Below are 21,330 nucleotides of genomic sequence, written 5' to 3' on the forward strand. Positions count from 1 at the left end.
CAGCCAATCAGCAACTAGCTGGGCCCGGGCACCATTCATTTATTTTTTTACATTACCACACAGGTCAGCATGCCATTAATAGTAGCTATGCAGTTGGTTAATGGCTAATTATCACTGACAGACAGTTGGCTGTACACCGTAGCCAGGCCCAACAACAGCAAGGCGCTTCCAGTCACAAAAAGCCTCTTCCTCTCTTCCCTGCCTTCTTTTCCCAGGTGGTATTTGTCTCCTGTTATGTGGGAGAGTAATTGTGCAGGAGAACAGGGAGAATAGAGTGGCTCCACTCAACCAGTCATCCCTGTATTGTATGGCCTGTAAGAAGAACACTGGGCCGGCCTGAGGAGTGTGAGTGTGTGTGTGTGTGTACTGTAAATCTGTGGGTGTATTATAGGCTATATGCATTTCATTGTGTGTGTGTGTGTGTGTGTGTGTGTTTGGGGGGTATGGCCCAGTGAGGCATTGCATGGCGTGGTGGCCTACTTTCCCAGGATGCCCGGCGAGGAGAGGAGATGATGAAATGAGGGTTGAAGCGTATTATCCTCACACAGCGCCGTCGCCTCAGCCTCAGCCCCAGATCAGCTTCCGCCATGACACTGAGACCAGCACGCCCCAGGACACACGATATCATTGGGAATGTACAGGGGGAGGAGGGGAGAGCAAGAGATTTGCTTTTGATGTATCAGTCTCATAATGTTTCATAGCCTCCTGTAAGTGTGTGTATGTGTGAGCTGACTACATTGTACTGTACTGTAGGCCTATGCAGGACTGGGGAGTTAGGTGGAGAGCTCCTTATCACCAGATTCCATAATCCTTCAAAAGCTTAATCAGGAAAACGGAGGGAGATTTAGGGCTGTTACAGTAAGGGGTGTTAGAGTAACACTAATTGTAAAGGGTACCCACTGTGAGCGTGTCTCTGTGAAGCGTACTGTATAGATTCCCTACTTTATAGATTCTGTCTCGTTCTCTCCTATAGCCTACTCTCATTTCCTGTTTAGTTTTACTCAAATCTCTCAAGACTATTTTAGTTTAATGATGATCGACGTCTTGGAAAGGGGAAAATTCTGATTATCCAGAAAGGCCAGAGTTGTGATGTCTTTGGAGGTTTTGTTAGTGGTATCCATCTTGCTACTGGGGGGTTGGAAGCTGTCATTACATGATGGTACAGCTGTACTCTTGTCACTCATCAAAATATCACATTTCATGCCTTATAAACCCCGAACTGTGCACTCGTAGACTCAAGATGCTTTCTGTAAAAGTGTACTTATTCGCTTGAGTGGATTGAAAAGGAAGACCATTAGTGTCTCAGTATGCACTGCTGCCCCCCCCTCTCCTAGCTATCGTGTGTGTGTGTGAGTGTGTGTGAGTGTGTGTGAGTGTGTGTGAGTGTGTGTGCGCGTCCGCATGTGCGCATGCATGTGTGTCCCAGGCCGATGAAGCTCTTCAGTGCATTTCTGCTTCATTTAAACCCGTCAATATTTCAATTAGAGACAAACTAAGTAAGGGCCCAGGGGAACAGCTATTTGCATGTGGTGTTCTACCTTATTTTCAGTCCCTCTCTTACAGAGAAGGGGTACAGATCAAAAAGATAAAACAACTCATGATTTTACTCCTGCTGTGCAGCTAACACATTTTACTCAAAGTGTGTACACCCTAGCCAACTACAAATCCTACAGTAAGATGTTTTAATTTGATTTGATATACCAATGTTTTTGGGATTTCCCTTTACCAAAATTTAACTCTATAATGGTCTGTTCATCATGCACAATTTCAAGACTGGCATTTATTGCAATTCACACCTTTTAATAATGCTACTGGATGATTGTTTACTCAGTCAGTTGTAGTCCATCTCCATCCAAGATGGCAACCTCCTCCTCAGTCTCCTTCTGCCAGCCCTGACTGGGACCTGACAGACCGATAGGAATAGAAACCTCCTCCCCCTCTCTCTCTCTCTCTCCCTCTCCCTCTCCCTCTTTCTCTCCCTCCTGCGCTTTATTACCAGGCTCTGTAACATCGCTGGATATAAAAAAAATATACATCAACCAAGCAATTATGGGCTATCAAAAATAATACTGGTAGCCTGGGGGGCTACTGAGGGCTGTGTGGTGAATGTAGGCTGGAGAGAGGAGTCTGGCTGGGAGCAGCCTTTTGTTGTCCCCACAACCTTCTTTAACAAGTCTCAGGTTGTTTTAAGATGGAGAACACCTTGAGCTGCCTGTTTGTTCTCTGTCATCTTTGACACCCGAGCCCTTTACTGTAGCAGTATTGGGAGTGTCATAGCAAACAGAGGATGACACCACGACAGCACAGAGCAGCCAGTCTCTGTAGCTTTAACAGACAGCCACAACAGACAGACATTTCCCTGCAATTTGATCAGGTGGAACTGTGCTGATCACACAGTGGAGGAGCTGGGTTCTTCCAGAGCTATGCATGTGATAACAATAGCAGATCGTTTGCCTGTGTTGTTTGAAAGGCACGTCAGAACTAGGATTCTTCTTTCCCCCCCCTCTTCACTCCTCTCCTCGAAGGTGGAGCGCTCATCAATGCATGCCCTCCGTCTCGCGGGGGCAGGAGTAAGAGAACATCAGGCAGGTCTCCTGCTGACGCCGCCTACCACAGCGCTGCCTGCTGCCTCAGATGTACAGAGAAACTACCCCTGTTAAGGAGCAATAACATTTAGAGAAGGGCTGAGGAGGATATTTTAATGTGCATCACTTGAAATTCATAGTTGTCATGCAAAATAAATCAACGTTCTTTGGTGAAGCTTGAGAGTGAATAAGAGATGAGGCTTAAACGTTGGCAGACCTTAGTCTGACACATTCAATCTTGTCAGAGAGGGGCTGTTAGCTAGCGGAGCCGCACCCCCTCCTACACACACACACACACACACACACACACCCCTCTGCACCGAGAACCTCAATCGGGGTGATGCAGAGCGAACGAGGGAGATGTAGAGAGTGTGTCACCTGGGATTATGAGTGGTTTGTTTTTGCTGCATGTGTTTTTCTGTTTTACTGAATTTGTGTGTGTGTGTGTGTGTGTGTGTTCTGTGTATGAGTGTTGCCTTCTTGTGTGACTGTGTGTGTAGAAGGCAGTGGAGAGGGTTGTGGGTTCGATTCCCACGGGGGGCCAGTATGAAAAAATGTATGCACTCACTAACTGTAAGTCGCTCTGGATAAGAGCGTCTGCTAAATTACTAAAATGTAAAATGTAAAAATGAGAGGTTGAGGCTCGGAGTGTGTGTGTGAAGGGGTAGTGAGACAGTAGTGGGGCCAGAGGAGTAGTGTTGTCTGCTGTGTATGAATAATCAAAGTGGGCTCTCATCATTAAATCATAGCCGTCCTGGTGGGATAGGAGAGAGAGGCGAGAGATCACAGTTCCACTGCTGCAGGGGAACATGCTCTCAGACAGTGTTTCTGAGACTTGTCATGAGTCCTCTCTGCTCGTACTACCCACTTAGCGCCTGGAGAAACAGCTCCTTTAACACACACACACACACAGAGGAGAATGTATACAGCACCAGCCCCCAGACTTATCCCATTGTCTTAGCCAGTAGAACGTACTGTATGTATGATCTTGTTAAACACGTACAGTAGACATACCGTATGTACATACACATTCATATACAGTACATTATTTTGTCTGCCTTGAAGTCCATTCCTCTCTCAAACATCAGCAACAGTGCATTGTACATACAGTATGTGCAGCATTTGTAACAGATATCAGTACAGCAGGTTGTATCATCAAGGCTTTCAATGTAACTGTGATATACACAGACCTGTGTGAGACAGTACAGGACTGTGTTTTGTGTGTGTGTACAGTAGTAGAGGACACCTGCAGCAGTTTATAGCTGGACTGGGGTATTTCCCCAAATACACACACACACAGCGCCGCTGCTAATGAGCGTTGTGCGCCGTAGTGCCGTAACGCCAGACGAGCTCTACACACACTGCGGGGAGTTCAGACTAGTCACAGCTTTCCTCCGCTCTGTAGCACCCTGGCTCTGTCTCTGTCTGAGACTCTCTGCCTCAGGAACAACACGCAAACAGTTTCTGTCTGTCTGTATCAAAGATGTTGTAGCAGAGACAAGATTGCTTACCTGGCCTGTTTTTGAACCATTAGTGTTCAATGCATTGTGGGAACCAGGGAGATCTAGATATGAGTTCATGCCTCTCCATAGTTTTCTTTTCTCATCCGTGACGTTGGGAATGAGTCCTCCCTTAGGCTTTAGGGTGGCAGATTCCAGTTAAAGGAGAATGTATGAGTCTCTATTAAGTTACGTAGAAGTTCCAACCTCTGCTTCACTCTCTCCCTTTCTCTCTTTCTCTCCTCTCACCCTCTCACTCAGTCCCGGCCATGATCACATCGTACCCCAACACCACCATGGCCACGGTGGGCCAGCAGAAGGAGATGAGCTGCACGGCCCACGGGGAGAAGCCCATCATGGTGCGCTGGGAGAAGGAGGAACGCATCATCAACCCAGAGACCAGCCGCTACACCGTTGTGGTCAAAGAGGTGGCTGACGAGGTCATCTCCACTCTGAAGGTGGGCCAGGGGCCTCCACCTCAAAAGGGGGTGATGTGTATTGTTGTGTTTATACTGAGCTATTAGTTTAGTACGTTCTCAATATAGCATGAATTATCATAGTAGCTTTTGTGCTTGCAGTGATTGAAATTTGACATTTTGTGTAGCCTATAAAATAACCAGAGGTTATGATCAGTTGAATATCAAACTATTTTTGTATATTATGGAGATGTTTCCTGGTTGAAAACTACGTTGACCTCTCTTCAGATTTTGCCCACTGTTCGGGAAGATTCTGGGTTCTTCTCCTGCCATGCCATCAACTCCTATGGTGAAGACAGAGGGATCATTCAGTTAACAGTGCAAGGTAAACCCCTGGCTTCAGCTCCAGCTTCTTAAGCTGTTTCTCCATAGTGGTACCTTTTTGTTGCTACTGTAAGTTTTTCCTGACCACATCAGCTAATATCTCTGGGCCTTAGTTAACTTGAGCCTGCAGGTTGTTTTCTCCTGGTCAGGTCAACTAAGTGAACAGGTAAACCTCTGTATCTAATCTGTGTGTGTGGTGTTAAACCCTTTTAGAACCTCCGGACCCTCCTGAGGTGGAGATCCGAGAGGTCAGAGACCGGACAATCGCCCTCCGCTGGACCATGGGCTTCGACGGAAACAGCCCCATCACAGGATATGACATTGAGTGCAAGAACAAATCAGGTAGGGCTGGCATATAGGCCTATGGAATAATGTGAGAAATACATATGAAATTGCATATGACATAGTTATAACTAAATCTGTTTTTGCATTAGCTAACTCGTTTGTTGTTGATTGTCATGTCATACAGAGATGCTAATAGGTTAATTGTGTTTGCTCCCCAGCCTCGTGGAATTCAGCCCAGATAACCAAAGACGTGTCCCCCCAGTTGAACCAGGCCACCATCATAGACCTGCACCCATCCTCCACCTACAACATACGCATATTCGCCAAGAACGACATCGGCAAGAGCGACACCAGCAACGAGCTCACTATCACCACTGACGAAGCAGGTCAGCCCACACAGATCTCTCCTTCACTGGGCCAAAACATCTTGTAGTTATGTTCCAAACCAGGTTGACACATATATTCTGTTTGTCTTCAGATCTTGAATACGGTAAAGGTCCATCTCTCGTTCATAACAGAGCAAAGGGATTCCTAGCACTGTAGCACCATCTAGTGAGATATTTCCTCAAAATAATTAATGTCTGAATTGTCTCAGTCAATGATGGTGGATTATAAAAATGATTCAAAAAGGCCTTTTACCATTGAAAAAAATGGTCACAGTTCTGGTCTACTTAAGGGGTGGCTCTCCCATAGGCACCAATGTGATAGCAGCTGGGTCTTTTCTACTTAGTTCATGCGCCACGCACCAACCAGAAAAAAGGAGCCTATGAAATCGCTTTCTCTAACAGTCAACTGACTCTCTCGTAAGAGTATTTTGTGTTAATATTACACCTGTTCTTCAGCCCCTGATGGTCCTCCACAGGAAGTACAACTGGAGGCCACCTCTCCACAAAGCATCAAAGTCACCTGGAAGGTACTGTTTCCTCATGGAGTTAAACAGAGCTATTTTTCTGTTTCTATCTGTGTCTATGTACAATCTGATCCTATTTATCATGGAGATGCATCCCACTGGGCACACACTGGTTGAATCAACATTGTTTCCTCATCATTTCAATGGAATTATGTTAAACCAACATGGAATAGATGTTGAATTGACGTCTGTGCCCTGTGGGATAGAGCTATATTCCTGTTTCTATCTTTGTCTATGTACAGTCTGATCATATGATATGACAATAGTAATGCAGAGCATTTGACCAAACTTGTTACCCTAATTATAATTAAAGCAGCATTTTAACATATTGTCGTTGTCCCCCTCCTCTTCCTCCTCCTCAGGCCCCCCATAAGCACCTTCAGAATGGGGTGATTCGGGGATACCAGGTGGGTTACAGAGAGTACAGCTCTGGAGGCAGCTTCCAGTTTAACATCATCAGCATGGACACCACAGGGGACAGCAGCGAGAGCATCACCCTGGACAACCTGAGGAAGTTCACTGAGTATGGGGTGGTGGTGCAGGCAGCTAACCGTGCTGGCACCGGCCCTTCCTCTCAGGAGGTCATCACCAAAACACTGGAGGATGGTTAGTAGGCGTGGGTAGAGGTGTGTGTGTGTGTATGTTTAGTTTACTTCTTGATAGCATGAGAATGTTGCACAGAGTGAAAATTAATTGCCGTAGGTAGACTACCATCTTCTGGATGATTGATGAATTACCTCAAACCAAAATATTTGAAATCACTAATACAGTAAGAAGTCAGTAGGGGGAGATATTGCAGCCTAGTCTGAACAAAAATATAAACACAACGTGCAACTATGTCAAAGATTTTACTGAGTTAAAGTTCATATAGGCCCTAATCTGGTGAGTATGCAGGCCATGGAAGAACTGGGACATTTTCAGCTTCCAGGAATTGTGTACAGATCCTAGTGACATGGGGCCATGCATTATCATGCTGAAACATGAGGTGATGGCGGCGGATGAATGGCATGATAATAATATAATAATAATGGGTAATGGGCCTCATGATCTCGTCACGGTATCTCTGTGCATCAAGTTGCCATCGTTAGAATGCAATTGTGTTCGTTGTCCGTAGCTTATGCCTGCCCATACCATAAACCCACCGCCACCATGGGGCACTCTGTTCACAACGTTGACATCAGCAAACTGCTTGCACACACAACGCCATACACGCTGTCTGCCTGCCCCGTACCGTTGAAACTGGTATTCATCCATGAAGAGCACACTTCTCCAGCGTGCCAGTGGCCATCGAAGGTGAGCATTTGCCCACTGAAGTCGGTTATGACGCCGAACTGCAGTCAGGTCAAGACCCTGGTGAGTGCGACGAGCACACAGATGAGCTTCCCTGAGACGGTTTCTGACATTTTGTGTAGAATTTCTTCGGTTGTGCTAATCCACAGTTTAATCAGCTGTCCCGGTAGCTGGTCTCAGACGATCCCGCAGGTGAAGAAGCCGGATGTGTAGGTTCTGGACTGATGTGGTTACATGTCATCTGCGGTTGTGAGGCCGGTTGGACGTACTGCCAAATTCTCTAAAACGACGTTGGAGGCGGCTTATGGTAGACAAATGAACATTCAATTCTCTGGCAACAGCTCTCGTGTACATTCCTGCAGCCAATTGCACGCATCTGTGGCATTGTGTTGTGTGACAAAACTGCACATTTTAGAGTGGCCTTTTATTGTCCCTAGCACAAGGTCCACCAAACTTTGGCAAAGGAGAAATGCTCACTAACAGGGGTGTAAATATGCTCCGTGTAGCTCAGTTGGTAGAGCATGGCACTTGCAACGCCAGGGTTGTAGGTTCGCTTCGCACAGGGGGCCAGAATGAAAAAAATGTATGCACTGACTAACTGTAAGTTGCTCTGGATAAGAGTGTCTGCTAAATGACTAAAAATAAATAAATAAGTGTAAACAAATTTGTGCACAACATTTGAGAAAAATAAGCTTTTTGTGCGTATGGAACATTTCAGGGATCTTTTATTTCAGCTCATGAAACATGGGATCAACACTTTACATGTTGCGTTTATATTTTTGTTCAGTGTACCATTGTCAATACATTTGTCCTAACTTCGTTTCCCCTCCTGTCCCTTGACAGTCCCCTCACGTCCCCCTGAGAATGTACTGGCCATGGCCAAGTCTCCAGAAGTAATCTCTCTGTCCTGGTTGACACTGCCCAAAGAGGCCCTCAACGGAAACCTGCAGGGCTACAGAGTAATCTACTGGGCCAACCTGCCAGATGGAGGTAGGGGCTTATTAACACACACTCAGAACACACCAGCTAGCAGGCACTTAGCGGACCACTGGTGGTGTGAGCACTATGATTATAATGGTTTTAGCCCATTCTTTAATTGTCTATATTAACTGTGCTATGTAGCATGTCATTGATCTTGTACTTGACAGATTTGCGCCACTAGGTGAGGCTGTGGTTTAGTTTTTAGTTTTCTCAACAGGCAACACTAGATCATGGGTGTGCCTTGTTGAACGTTTGTAATATCTCAGCAACGTTGCCATTTTCTCCTTCAAATTACTTACAAATCAACTATCCAATGACTATTATATCTCAATAGACACATATCCATTTAAAATGGGTTCCTGTTCTGTATATAATCTAGTCCATTAGATGTTTAGTAGCTTCATTCTAGTGAGGTGTGTTATTTGGATGGAGGTACCATGGGGCCAGAGTGGGCAGCACCCAGAGCTAACACCCTGCTCCTGCTCAGGCCCTGTGGATGGGATCCAGCCTGCAGCCTGTCGGAGCTCCATCAATAATAAACAGGATTCAGTAACTCACTGAGAGTCACTGCTTCAGCTCTGTCTACAAGGACAATCAGTCAAGGACAGAGACGCAGCAGACAGAGCACTACTGCCAGTACTCAGTCATGACTATATCACAGATACTACCTCGGTCAAAAATCACAGTAGCTTACTGTGTATGTGCATCGTCTTGTATGGTAGTTTGCAGTGTGGTCCTACAGGGAGCATGTTATAGGTTTATTGTGTTATTGTGGTAACTGTAGTTACTTTATCATAATAGACTTGATTAGACATGGTGTGAGAGTGAGTGATAAAAGGTTGTTTGTAATTGACATTGTCAGAGTTGGGAGAGATCAGGAACGTGACCACCTCCTACCCGTCTCTGGAGCTGGATGGTCTTGAGAAATACACCAACTACAGCATCCAGGTGCTGGCCTTCACCCGGGCCGGAGATGGGGTGCGCAGTGAGCAGATCTTCACCCGGACCAAGGAAGATGGTGAGATACAAATCCTGGCTTGAGATACACTTGTAAGATGCACCAAATTGTAAGTCGCTCTGGATAAGAGCGTCTGCTAAATGATGTAAATGTAAATATAATGTGGATCGTTGCTTTCACATTGACATCAAAGCATGATTCCTGCAAAAGTTCAAACTATGCACGTAATAAAGCACTGTCTGCAATAAGGCCATATAAGCCCATATTCAATGTTTCTATTCATATATACAGTATATATGTATGTTTAACCTAATATTTTCCCTCCTTCCTCCATCTAGTCCCTGGGCCTCCAGCGGGGGTTAAGTCTGCAGCCTCCACCAGCTCTGTGGTGTTTGTGTCCTGGCTCCCTCCTCTCAAACTCAACGGCATCATCAGGAAGTACATTGTCTTCTGCTCCAACCTGCACCCCACGGTACAGAGCTGTATTATTATTAACACAGCTCTCACAGCAGCCTTGAGCACTCATTATAATGCCGCCTCCAGTCCTGACATTCTGGACTGTATTAGAAAGTCCTGTAGGGAGAGAGAAAGCTCATGAAGATTACTCCCCTGTTCAAGTTGTATGATAAATGCACAGACGTGTAAACCCCTTCCCTTTCTCCCTCCCTCTCTCCAGGTGATGAGTGAGTTTGAGGCTTCTCCTGATGTATATTTCTACAGAGTGCCAAACCTGGCCCGTAACAGAAAGTACAGCATCTGGGTGGTTGCCGTGACAGCCGCTGGGCGAGGCAACAGCAGTGAGACCATCACAGTGGAACCTCGGGCCAAAGGTACGGGTTGCCTGTGTAACAGTGTAACTATTGAAAGCTGGGAATCAAAACTAATGTTGCTGAAGGATTAGTGATTGCAGTATGATGTTGATTGATATGACATCTAGGATATTGCTTGCATTCTGTTATTATTCATAATTGTTTTCCATTGGAATAGAATGGTACAGTCACAGGGATGCATGTGTGTAACGCCCATAGCTCCTGCCAGGATCCTGACGTTCAACAGAACAGTGACTACACCCTGGATGAAGGACATCGTTCTGCCCTGCAAGGCAGTCGGAGATCCACCCCCCACCATCAAGTGGCTGAAGGGAAAGTAAGTGAAGCCATAGAGATGTATAGAGATCACAACGTTGTATCTGTGCCATTATGACGTCTGTGACAGCATTGGCAACACCATTGAGGCTATCTCAAGTTTCTTCTTCTTTTGATGTTTGAAAAAGTGTCAAGCTAATATTGGTGACTCACGGCCACCTGCAGTGCTGGAATCTTGAACCAAATATTGTCAGTCATTTATTGTGGCCGCTAGATGGCGGTGATATAGCGTTAAGCCATTTACAAACTAGGCAAACCAATTTGAAGAAACAGACAATGCTTTGATCATTGGCAGATCGCTACCAACACATAGGAATCTCCACCTAGTTGACTACTTTAAAATGATGGAAGCCCTGAATGGCAATGTCCATGCGAAAGTCTCGAGGTATTATTCATAGCAGTCTATTTACCACCACAAACCGATGCTGGCACTAAAACCGCACTCAACGAGCTGTATAAGGCCATAAGCAAACAAGAAAATGCTCATCCAGAAGCGGCGCTCCTAGTGGCCGGGGACCTTAATGCAGGCAAACGAAAATCAGTTTTACCTCATTTCTACCAGCATGTGCAACCAGAGGGAAAAAAACTCTAGACCACCTTTACTCCACACACAGAGACACATACAAAGCTCTCCCTCGCCCTCCATTTGGCAAATCTGACCATAATTCTATGCTCCTGATTCCTGCTTACAAGCAAAAACTAAAGCAGGAAGTACCAGTGACCCGCTCAATACGGAAGTGGTCAGATGACGCGGACGCTACGCTACAGGACTGTTTTGCTAGCACAGACAGGAATATGTTCCAGGATTCATCCAATGGCATTGAGCAGTATACCACCTCAGTCATCGGCTTCATCAATAAGTGCATCGACGACATCGTCCCCACAGTGACCATACAGTGAGGGAAAAAAGTATTTCATCCCCTACTGATTTTGTACGTTTGCCCACTGACAAAGAAATGATCAGTCTATAATTTTAATGGTAGGTTTATTTGAACAGTGAGAGATAGAATAACAACAAAAAAATACAGAAAAACCCATGTCAAAAATGTTATAAATTGATTTGCATTTTAATGAGGGAAATAAGTATTTGACCCCCTCTCAATCAGAAAGATTTCTGGCTCCCAGGTGTCTTTTATACAGGTAACGAGCTGAGATTAGGAGCACACAAGGCTGGAATGGGCTACAAGACCATCGCCAAGCAGCTTGGTGAGAAGGTGACAACAGTTGGTGCGATTATTGGCAAATGGAAGAAACACAAAATAACTGTCAATCTCCCTCGGCCTGGGGCTCCATGCAAGATCTCACCTCGTGGAGTTGCAATGATCATGAGAACGGTGAGGAATCAGCCCAGAACTACACGGGAGGATCTTGTCAATGATCTCAAGGCAGCTGGGACCATAGTCACCAAGAAAACAATTGGTAACACACTACGCCGTGTAGGACTGAAATCCTGCAGCGCCCGCAAGGTCCCCCTGCTCAAGAAAGCACATATACAGGGCCGTCTGAAGTTTGCCAATGAAAATCTGAATGATTCAGAGGAGAACTGGGTGAAAGTGTTGTGGTCAGATGAGACCAAAATCGAGCTCTTTGGCATCAACTCAACTCGCCGTGTTTGGAGGAGGAGGAATGCTGCGTGGCTGAACACGACTCCAACACCATCATTAAGTTTGCTGACGATACAACAGTGGTAGGCCTGATCACTGACAACGATGAGACCTGGCAGTGTGGTGCCAGGACAACAACCTCTCCCTCAATGTGAGCAAGACAAAGGAGCTGATCGTGGACTACAGGAAAGGGTGGGCCGAACAGGCCACCATTAACATCGACGGGGCTGTAGTGGAGTGGGTCGAGAGTTTCAAGGTCCTTGGTGTCCACATCACCAACAAACTATAATGGTCCAAACACACCAAGACAGTTGTGAAGAGGGCACGACAACACCTTTTCCCCCTCAGGAGACTGAAAAGATTTGGCATGGGTCCCCAAATCCTCAAAAAGTTCTACAGCTGCACCATCGAGAGCATCCTGACCAGTTGCATCACCGCCTGGTATGGAAACTGCTCGGCATCTGACCGTATAGGCACTACAGAGGATAGTGCATACGGCCCAGTACATCACTGGGGCCATGCTTCCTGCCATCCAGGACCTATATACTAGGCGGTGTCAGAGGAAAGCCCAAAAATTGTCAAAGACTCCAGTCACCCAAGTCATAGACTGTTCTCTCTGCTACCGCAAGGCAAGCGGTACCGGAGCACCAAGTCTAGGACCAAAAGGCTCCTTAACAGCTTCCACCTCCAAGCCATAAGACTGCTGAACAATTAAGCAAATGGCCACCCGGACTATTTACATTGACCCCCCCCCCTCCCCCCCCCCCCCCCCCCCCCCCATTTACACTGCTGCTACCCGCTGTCTATTATCTATGTATAGTCACTTTACCCCTACGTACATGTACAAATTACCTTGACTAACCTGTACCCCCACACATTGACTAGGTACCGGTACCCCATGTATATAGCCTCGTTATTGTTATTTTGTGGTGTTACTTTTTATAATTTTTTACTTTAGTTTATTTGGTAAATATTTTCTTAACTCTTTCTTGAACTGCATTGTTGGTTAAGGGCTTGTAAGTAAGCATTTCACGGCAAGGTCTACACCTGTTGTATTCGGTGCATGTGACAAATAAAGTTTCATTTAATATGAAACCAGGTTATTTCCAAGGAATGATCTCTATACATTTCTATGGTCAAGGCCCATCTTTCACATGATTCAACACAATGCAGGAATGTCAAAATCGTAATCATGTCTTTACTATGATCACATACTGTACTGAACATCATCTGGTCAACTCTACCTCTCAGCAGCAATGGTACCCCTGCCCCTGTTCTGATTGACGGACGCCGCAGTGTCCATAGCAACGGCAGCTTCATCATCCGGACGGTGAAAGCAGAGGACTCTGGGAATTACAGCTGTGTGGCCAGCAACAACTGGGGCTCAGATGAGATCACGCTCAACCTGCAGGTTCAAGGTAAGACAGAGAGAGATGTCCAAGGATAATTGTCCAATACTGTCCAATACTAATTTTCTACGTAGCTCTTCTGAGGACACTTTGAGGCTAGTTTGATGTAGCACTGATGCTTTGTTGTCATGGATCTGGTTATAAACATAATTCCTTTTGTTCTACAGTTCCTCCAGACCAACCACGCCTCACAGTTACCAAGACAACCACCACGTCAATCACTCTGTCCTGGATACCTGGGGACAATGGAGGAAGCTCCATCAGAGGTGAGTGACATTAGGCCATTTGGACACACCAGAGACACCTCTACAAGGCATAGACCTCCTTTCCGACACCCCAGTGACACTTCAACAAGACAAAGATCCCCATTCAGACACACTAACTAATGACATTTCAACAAGAGATAAAGTAGACCTACATTCGGGCACACCAACGACACCTCAACAAGTCACTGGTAACTACTAAGACACACCAATGGCACTTCAGTAACATGGCTAGTACCCTATTAGGACATTGGGTGAACAAAATCATCTTACAAGGCCCCCCACTTCTCATTATCTTAGACAGGCTTAGTAATTGCGCTGAGTGGGGTGCTAAAACAGTGGAGAGGGAATAGATTAAAAAGGAACAAAGAAGATTAGGTGGGTTAACGTGGAAGATTAAACCACTCAGTCAAGAAGAAAGGCCAATCACAGAAGGAGTAGCACTGGTGATTTATCATAGCTGGTCATCACTGGATCACAACATTGCGCTTCTGGCCTCTCAGACTTTTTAAAGGAGATTATAAGGGATGTCCAGGATGATTTCCTATGGTATTTGTTTTCATGTCACGAGTCAAATGGTTTTGTCTAGTCCTTGCACTTAACACAATACAGTGCCTTATTTCCCTTGTATCTGTGTAGAGTAAATAGTGGCTATGATCATGTGCTGTTGTCCTCCCTTATGTTACATTTAATGTTAATGTTAATCAATCTCAAATGCATGTTTATAAGCATTTAGCCCATGTCTAAGTGCAAATACTACAAGGTTCCACTTTGCTGTGCCAGCACTGTGAGTGATTATCTGGGTAATGTAGTTATAAGATTAACTTGGAGTATGTTGGGAGAGATTTTATCTCTCTCTCTCTCTCTCTCTCTCTCTCTCTCTCTCTCTCTCTCTCTCTCTCTCTCTCTCTCTCTCTCTCTCTCTCTCTCTCTCTCTCTCTCTCTCTCTCTCTGTCTGTCTACCTGTCTGTCTGTGTCTCTCTCTCTCTCTCTCTCTCTCTCTCTCTCTCTAGGCTACATCCTGCAGTACTCAGAGGACAACAGTGAGCAGTGGGGCAGCTTTCCCATCAGCCCTAGCGAGCGCTCGTACCGTCTGGAGAACCTGAAGTGTGGCACCTGGTACAAGTTCACCCTGACTGCTCAGAACGGAGTGGGCCCCGGACGCATCAGTGAGATCATTGAAGCAAAGACCCACGGAAAAGGTAGAGTCTCTATAGCAGGGATGGGCTATAGGTAAAGTCTCTATAGCAGGGATGGGCTATAGGTAAAGTCTCTATAGCAGGGATGGGCTATAGGTAAAGTCTCTATAGCAGGGATGGGCTATAGGTAAAGTCTCTATAGCAGGGATGGGCTATAGGTAGAGTCTCTATAGCAGGGATGGGCTATATGTAGAGTCTCTATAGCAGGGATGGGCTATAGGTAAAGTCTCTATAGCAGGGATGGGCTATAGGTAAAGTCTCTATAGCAGGGATGGGCTATAGGTAAAGTCTCTATAGCAGGGATGGGCTATATGTAGAGTCTCTATAGCAGGGATGGGCTATAGGTAAAGTCTCTATAGCAGGGATGGGCTATAGGTAAAGTCTCTATAGCAGGGATGGGCTATAGGTAAAGTCTCTATAGCAGGGATGGGCTATAGGTAGAGTCTCTATAGCAGGGATGGGCTATAGGTAAAGTCTCTATAGCAGGGATGGGCTATAGGTAGAGTCTCTATAGCAGGGATGGGCTATAGGTAAAGTCTCTATAGCAGGGATGGGCTATAGGTAAAGTCTCTATAGCAGGGATGGGCTATAGGTAAAGTCTCTATAGCAGGGATGGGCTATAGGTAGAGTCTCTATAGCAGGGATGGGCTATAGGTAAAGTCTCTATAGCAGGGATGGGCTACTGGCCCTCGGATCAATTGTTTATTTTTCTTTTTTAAACTGAGTTGGAGTCTCAAGTTACTGTTGCAAGTTAGAATAGTAGAATACACAAGGTGCAAAAAAATTAATAAAAATGGTTGTGCATCAGCAATTATTCTCTTGTAATGTCAGTCACTGATAGTCACTCAATTAGCCCATGTCAGCTAACATTTTTTAGATTGGTAATTGACTCTAACTCAACAGTCCTATCTAAAGATTTACCAAGCATTTCCTCGAACTAGCTCAATTATTATGTGACCTGATTTGTTTCATGAATATAATGTTACAAGCATCCTTTAAAGTCTACATCTAGTCTCTTCACCACTCTTATTTCCAGAGCCCCAGTTTGCCAAAGAACACGAGCTGTTTGCCAGCATCAACTCCACCCGGGTCAGGCTCAATCTAATTGGGTGGAACAATGGCGGCTGCCCAATTACCTCGTTCACCCTGGAGTACCGTCCGGTGGACATGGCAACGTGGACCACAGCCCAGCGCACCTCACTAACCAAGAGCTACATCCTGTATGACCTGGCGGAGGCCACCTGGTACGAGCTGCAGATGAAGGTTGTCAACAGCGCCGGCTCCGCCGAGAAGAAAATCACGTTCGCCACGCTCAACGCTGATGGAAGTGAGTTCAGTTCAGTGGTCTTCTAGGATGACAATATTTTTTCCTAAACCATGATAATTTCATTTACCAAAGAAGTCCTTCCAAAGAAACATATTTGAGTACGATTCTTAGTCCTCCCAAGTCCCAACCCTGGTGGTAAATAGTAATGCCTAATACTCTGGATGGTAGGTTCCCCAAGCTTATCTGGTTTCTCTACCCGCAGGCACTATCCCTCCTCTGTTGAAGACAGTGGACCCCATCACAGACAACATGTCAGGCAACGAGGGGCTGAAGATGATAGTGACCATCACCTGTATCCTGGTAGCTGCTGTCATGGTCTTCATCCTCCTGATGGTGCTGAAGAGGAGGAGGAGGGAGCAGAGGCTCAAGAGGCTACGCGGTGAGTCAGAACACACAGACACTCACGTGCACATGCACACACGCACACACACACAATAGAAACAAGGCACACAATAACACACAAGCACTTTTTAGAGCATTATGCTCAAGAGAGTGAGGATCAATTCACTTGAGTAGAGTAGAATTGTGAGTTTGTGACACCGTAGAACGGTCTGATCAGATCCAGTGTTCCACTATTAATTTGCCCACACTAATGTTCTAGTTTTGCACATCTAGGAAATTGTCTTGGTGCCTATGATTTCAATATGTAAGCTTTTGTCAACCACAACTCTGCATTAATACTAACATATTTCATGCTGACTTCACAGATGCAAAAAGCCTGGCAGAAATGCTGATGAGGTACGTGAAGAGGAATACATCTTAACTTTAGATAGGAATCATTAAATACTTTAAAGTAACTGTCCAGTGTTTCCAGATTTCTATGAAATATGACCTATAATTACTTACAATATGAGTGAAATAGGTTTCCTTCCAAAAAATGGTAATGAAGTATGTTAAAAAGCAGCTTTTCTGTGTTGGAATGGTGTGGGTGTACCCCAACAACAGAATGGTGTGGGCGTATACCAGTCATTAAAAATATTAATGCGAGTAGACCAATGATTGGCCAGCTCATCCCCCTCTAGACTGCTGATTGGCCAGCTCATCTTCCTCAGGAGTATGACATAATACTCTATGAGGAAATAGCAAGTCTTTTTCTGTTTGAGATACAAGTTTGAGGTGGGATTTTTGAAGTGTTTTTTTTCTCTAATTTGTGCTTTGGCCAGTACAGGACGAGTCAACAACATTATCTTGGTATGAGTTAACATAATATTCATTTTTAAAAGTGAGATTTTCACTGGACAGTTACTTTAAAACTATGACAGAATACTTAAAAACAATACAACAATACCTCCTAACTGACATTTCTATCTCCTAGTAAAAACACACGGACACCAGACACATCGAACAAGCAGCAGACCATGAGAATGCACATCGACATCCCCCGAGCCCAGCTGCTCATCGAGGAGAGAGATACTATGGAGACTATCGGTGAGACCCCTGTCTGCCCTGCCAGCTTACACTATGCTTATCCCTTGCACATTATATTTGATCATCTTTTCTAACAACTCAACCTGTAGCTCAGTTGGTAGAGCATGGCGCTTGCAACGCCAGGGTTGTGGGTTCGTTTCCCAAGGTGGGCCAGTATGAAAATGTATGCACTCACTAACTGTAAGTCGCTCTGGATAAGAGGATCTGCTAAATGACAAAAAATGTAAAATGTAATTGTCTTCCTCCCTGTTTTCTGTCTGTCAGACGACAGGTCGACGGTGCTGCTGACTGATAATGACTTTGGGGAGACGTCCAAACAGAAGTCGTCCACTGTCACGCACACAGTCCATTATCAGTCCCTATCTCAGGCCACCGGCCCACTGGTGGACGTCTCCGATGCCCGGCCAGGAACCAGTAAGAGCCTTACCTATTTAATCACCTCTATATCCCACGCCTCACTACCTTTACTCTGACATAAAGTAAGCTACTAGCCTAATGTCGTCCCCTGGAGGAATGGGGCTAATTCATTGTTGTTTATTTATTTGTAGTTATGTAAGAGAATGCTCTCTCTCAAGATTAATATTTTCTGATATAGTTGCATTCAATCCAAGCATCTGCTGTAACTTCAAATCATTGTACATATTTATCTCTCAGGTGCCTGTAACTGAACCCCAGTCCTCCAATCAGTGTTTAGACTCTAGAGTTTTTATAAACAATAGCTCTAACAATAAACCTCCAGGTATCCACATACCCTGATCCCAAATCCATTCTAAGCAAACTAGAATTTTCAGCCCTCAGATGCCCTCACAGAGCCAACAGCCCAGAGCAGTGGGAGGCAAGGCAGTGGCTGCACAGTGGCCTATGGAGGCTCTGTTGCTGCTGAGCTTCAGTGGAGCTGAACTGATGAAGAGTGGAGAGGCATCTGGCTCCACCTGACAGCTCACCTGATTGGGCTCATTGAGGCTGGCCAGGCAGCACAGTGGGCCTGAACCTGATCTGCTGACTCAGCCACATCTATCCAGAGTGTTGGGCAAACACAGCTTGGTGCTCCAGTCTCCAGCCCACTGATGGAATTACTTGACTCTGACCTACTACTATTACCACTGCTATTCTTCTCGGACTTTTCCAGGCCGGATCTAGTCATGGCCGTTCTAAAGGGCCATTCTGATTTGGTGCCATTGATGCATAGCACAGTACGTTAAATGTCTGGGTCAGACCGAATATAATAATAATAATATGCCATTTAGCAGACGCTTTTATCCAAAGCGACTTAGTCACGTGTGCATACATTTTTACGTATGGGTGGTCCCGGGGATCGAACCCACTACCCTGGCGTTACAAGCGCCATGCTCTACCAATTGAGCTACAGAGGACCACACTATGGTACTATTTCTGGCTTTGGATGAGTTTAGGATGATAGTTTCAAACCTATAAATTATTATTGATCAATAGATATTTGTGTAATTTGATACACAGACAATTAAGACTCAATATATAGTATGTAATTTACTGTCTAGTAGCTCTTCAGTGGTACGTCCGAAATGGTACCCTATTCCATTTGGACCCTGGTCAAAAGTAGTGCACTACATAGGGGATAGGGTGCCATTTCCGACACTGCCTAGGCCTATCATCAGTAATGACCTTGGCCCTTTCACCCCCAGACCCCACAGCACGCCGCACAGCCAAAGCAGGCCCTGCAGCCAGCAGGAACCGCTACGCCAGCCAGTGGACCCTGAACCGGCCCCAACCTCCCACCTCCTCCCACACCCTCAGCACAGACTGGAGACTGCCCACACCGCGCGCCACCGGCTCTGTGGACAAGGAGAGCGACAGCTACAGCGTCAGCCCATCGCAGGACACAGGTACTGGACTGACCCTATGTCTCACATACAACATTAGTCTGCAGCAAAGGGGAGACCACTACTACTGTACGTGGAAGGGTCAGAGTTTTCACGGTATGTTTTAAGATATTTTCTATATTTCTTGGAAATTTCAGCTATATGCATATACTATAATGGATGTTTTTTTTGTGTGTGTGTGTGTGTGTGTGTGTGACTACGCAGACCGCGCGCGGAGCAGCATGGTGTCGACAGAGAGCGCGTCGTCCACGTACGAGGAGCTGGCCCGGGCCTACGAACACGCCAAGATGGAGGAGCACCTGCGGCACGCCAAGTTCACCATCACAGAGTGCTTCATCTCCGACACGTCCTCGGAGCAAATGACGGCCGGCACCAACGACTACACAGACAGCCTGACGTCCAGCACGCCGTCCGAGTCAGGCATCTGCAGGTTCACCGCCTCCCCGCCCAAGCCTCAGGACGTCAGCCGGGTCATGAACATGGCCGCACCCAAGGCCCACAGACCGGGTGAGGAGAAGGCAGCACTCATATACAGGACACACACAGTACAGTTCAAACTGAAACTACATTATTTTCCTCATTACTCTAGATCGCTGTTTTCCAACTCCGGTCCTCCAGTACCCACCAACAGTACATATTTTTGTTGTGGCCCTGGACAAGCATACCTGATTCTACTAATCATCAAGCCCTTGACAATTTGAATCAAGTGTTTTTGTCCGGGCCTACAGCACAAATTTGTGCTGTTGGGAGTACTGGAGGACCGGAGTTGGAAAACACTTCTATAAATAACAGTTCAGTTCTGCTCCAATTAGGCCTTGGGCCACAACATTACTACTGTAACTTCCACAGCTCTCTGGGCCTGTTCAAAGTTTCATAGCTTTCATTTAACACTGCATATTACAATACACCTATTGCAAAATAATGATAATGATCATGAGATACACTTCCTCAGATAACACCTCTGGCATGCTGTTAATGCTTGATGAAGTACAAACACTATTAAAACCCCAGTAATAACCCTCTCACAGTGCTGTATTCATATTCAGTGCTCTGCAGCAATGTCTGCACATGGAGGAGCTGTCTGTCCGTCTGTGTTCGCCCGTCCGTCTGTCAATCTATCCGTCTGTCCGTCTGTCTGACACTGTCCTCCCCCAGGTTGGCCTCATATGACCTGCTGCTCCTCACCTCCCATTCCTATTGGTTCCACTGTCTGGCGCAGCTTGTGGACAGACCAAACAGAATGGGTTGAAATACATAGACATGAGGAAATGCACATTTTTCAAATACTTTTTGTAAAGAATACACATACACAGAGACAGATTGTATATTGTGCGTTTAGCGAGTCCTTGCCTGCCGTGTTGTCAGTCTGGGCTGGCGGTAGGAAGACTAGGTGTTGATGGTGTCTGGAGGCAGGAGCTGGGTTGGGCTGAGTGAGACGAGGTAGACAGGTTTTGGCTATCTGAGCTGGGTCTTGAGTTTCCGTCCCTCATTATGTTTTCATGGTGCGCACACTAGCCAGCTGCCCACAGTCATCAGCCAACGGGAGGCTTAAACCATCAGCTGAGGGCAAGTAGAGGCTATCTGTCAAGCCAATCTAAAGCTATTGTCTGTCAATACAAAACAGCACTTTACTGCCACAATGAAGACGTTCAGGGTGATATCGGTCTTTCAGACGCAGAGCCTGTTGTAACGTCGTGCTAACCCTGGTGTCACTTGCATCCAGTGGGAGCTGGGCGACACCAGCGACACATAGACAAGCTTTAGAGGTTTCTACAATAAGTCCCTGTT

The 21,330-nt window shown here is 45.9% G+C and overlaps 1 protein-coding gene across 1 annotated transcript in view; it reads left to right on the forward strand.

Moving 5' to 3' along the window:
• Window positions 1-21,330, forward strand: part of LOC311106183 (cell adhesion molecule DSCAM-like) — a gene marked incomplete at its 5' end in the record, with an annotated part of 45,479 nt that overhangs the window by 21,271 nt on the left and 2,878 nt on the right. The window contains 21 exons of the mRNA XM_084148499.1: window positions 4,346-4,542; window positions 4,789-4,885; window positions 5,098-5,226; window positions 5,388-5,555; window positions 6,012-6,082; window positions 6,442-6,685; window positions 8,213-8,359; window positions 9,213-9,368; window positions 9,647-9,780; window positions 9,985-10,138; window positions 10,337-10,454; window positions 13,309-13,475; window positions 13,634-13,732; window positions 14,743-14,931; window positions 15,965-16,255; window positions 16,458-16,634; window positions 16,963-16,993; window positions 17,571-17,683; window positions 17,948-18,097; window positions 19,345-19,545; window positions 19,747-20,049. Of these exons, the coding sequence (XP_084004625.1) occupies window positions 4,346-4,542; window positions 4,789-4,885; window positions 5,098-5,226; window positions 5,388-5,555; window positions 6,012-6,082; window positions 6,442-6,685; window positions 8,213-8,359; window positions 9,213-9,368; window positions 9,647-9,780; window positions 9,985-10,138; window positions 10,337-10,454; window positions 13,309-13,475; window positions 13,634-13,732; window positions 14,743-14,931; window positions 15,965-16,255; window positions 16,458-16,634; window positions 16,963-16,993; window positions 17,571-17,683; window positions 17,948-18,097; window positions 19,345-19,545; window positions 19,747-20,049 (3,336 nt within the window). The remainder of the gene's footprint in view (window positions 1-4,345; window positions 4,543-4,788; window positions 4,886-5,097; window positions 5,227-5,387; window positions 5,556-6,011; window positions 6,083-6,441; window positions 6,686-8,212; window positions 8,360-9,212; window positions 9,369-9,646; window positions 9,781-9,984; window positions 10,139-10,336; window positions 10,455-13,308; window positions 13,476-13,633; window positions 13,733-14,742; window positions 14,932-15,964; window positions 16,256-16,457; window positions 16,635-16,962; window positions 16,994-17,570; window positions 17,684-17,947; window positions 18,098-19,344; window positions 19,546-19,746; window positions 20,050-21,330) is intronic.

The sequence above is a fragment of the Coregonus lavaretus genome (assembly GCF_964263955.1).
Source record: "Coregonus lavaretus genome assembly, chromosome: 30".
Classification (NCBI taxonomy): domain Eukaryota; kingdom Metazoa; phylum Chordata; class Actinopteri; order Salmoniformes; family Salmonidae; genus Coregonus; species Coregonus lavaretus.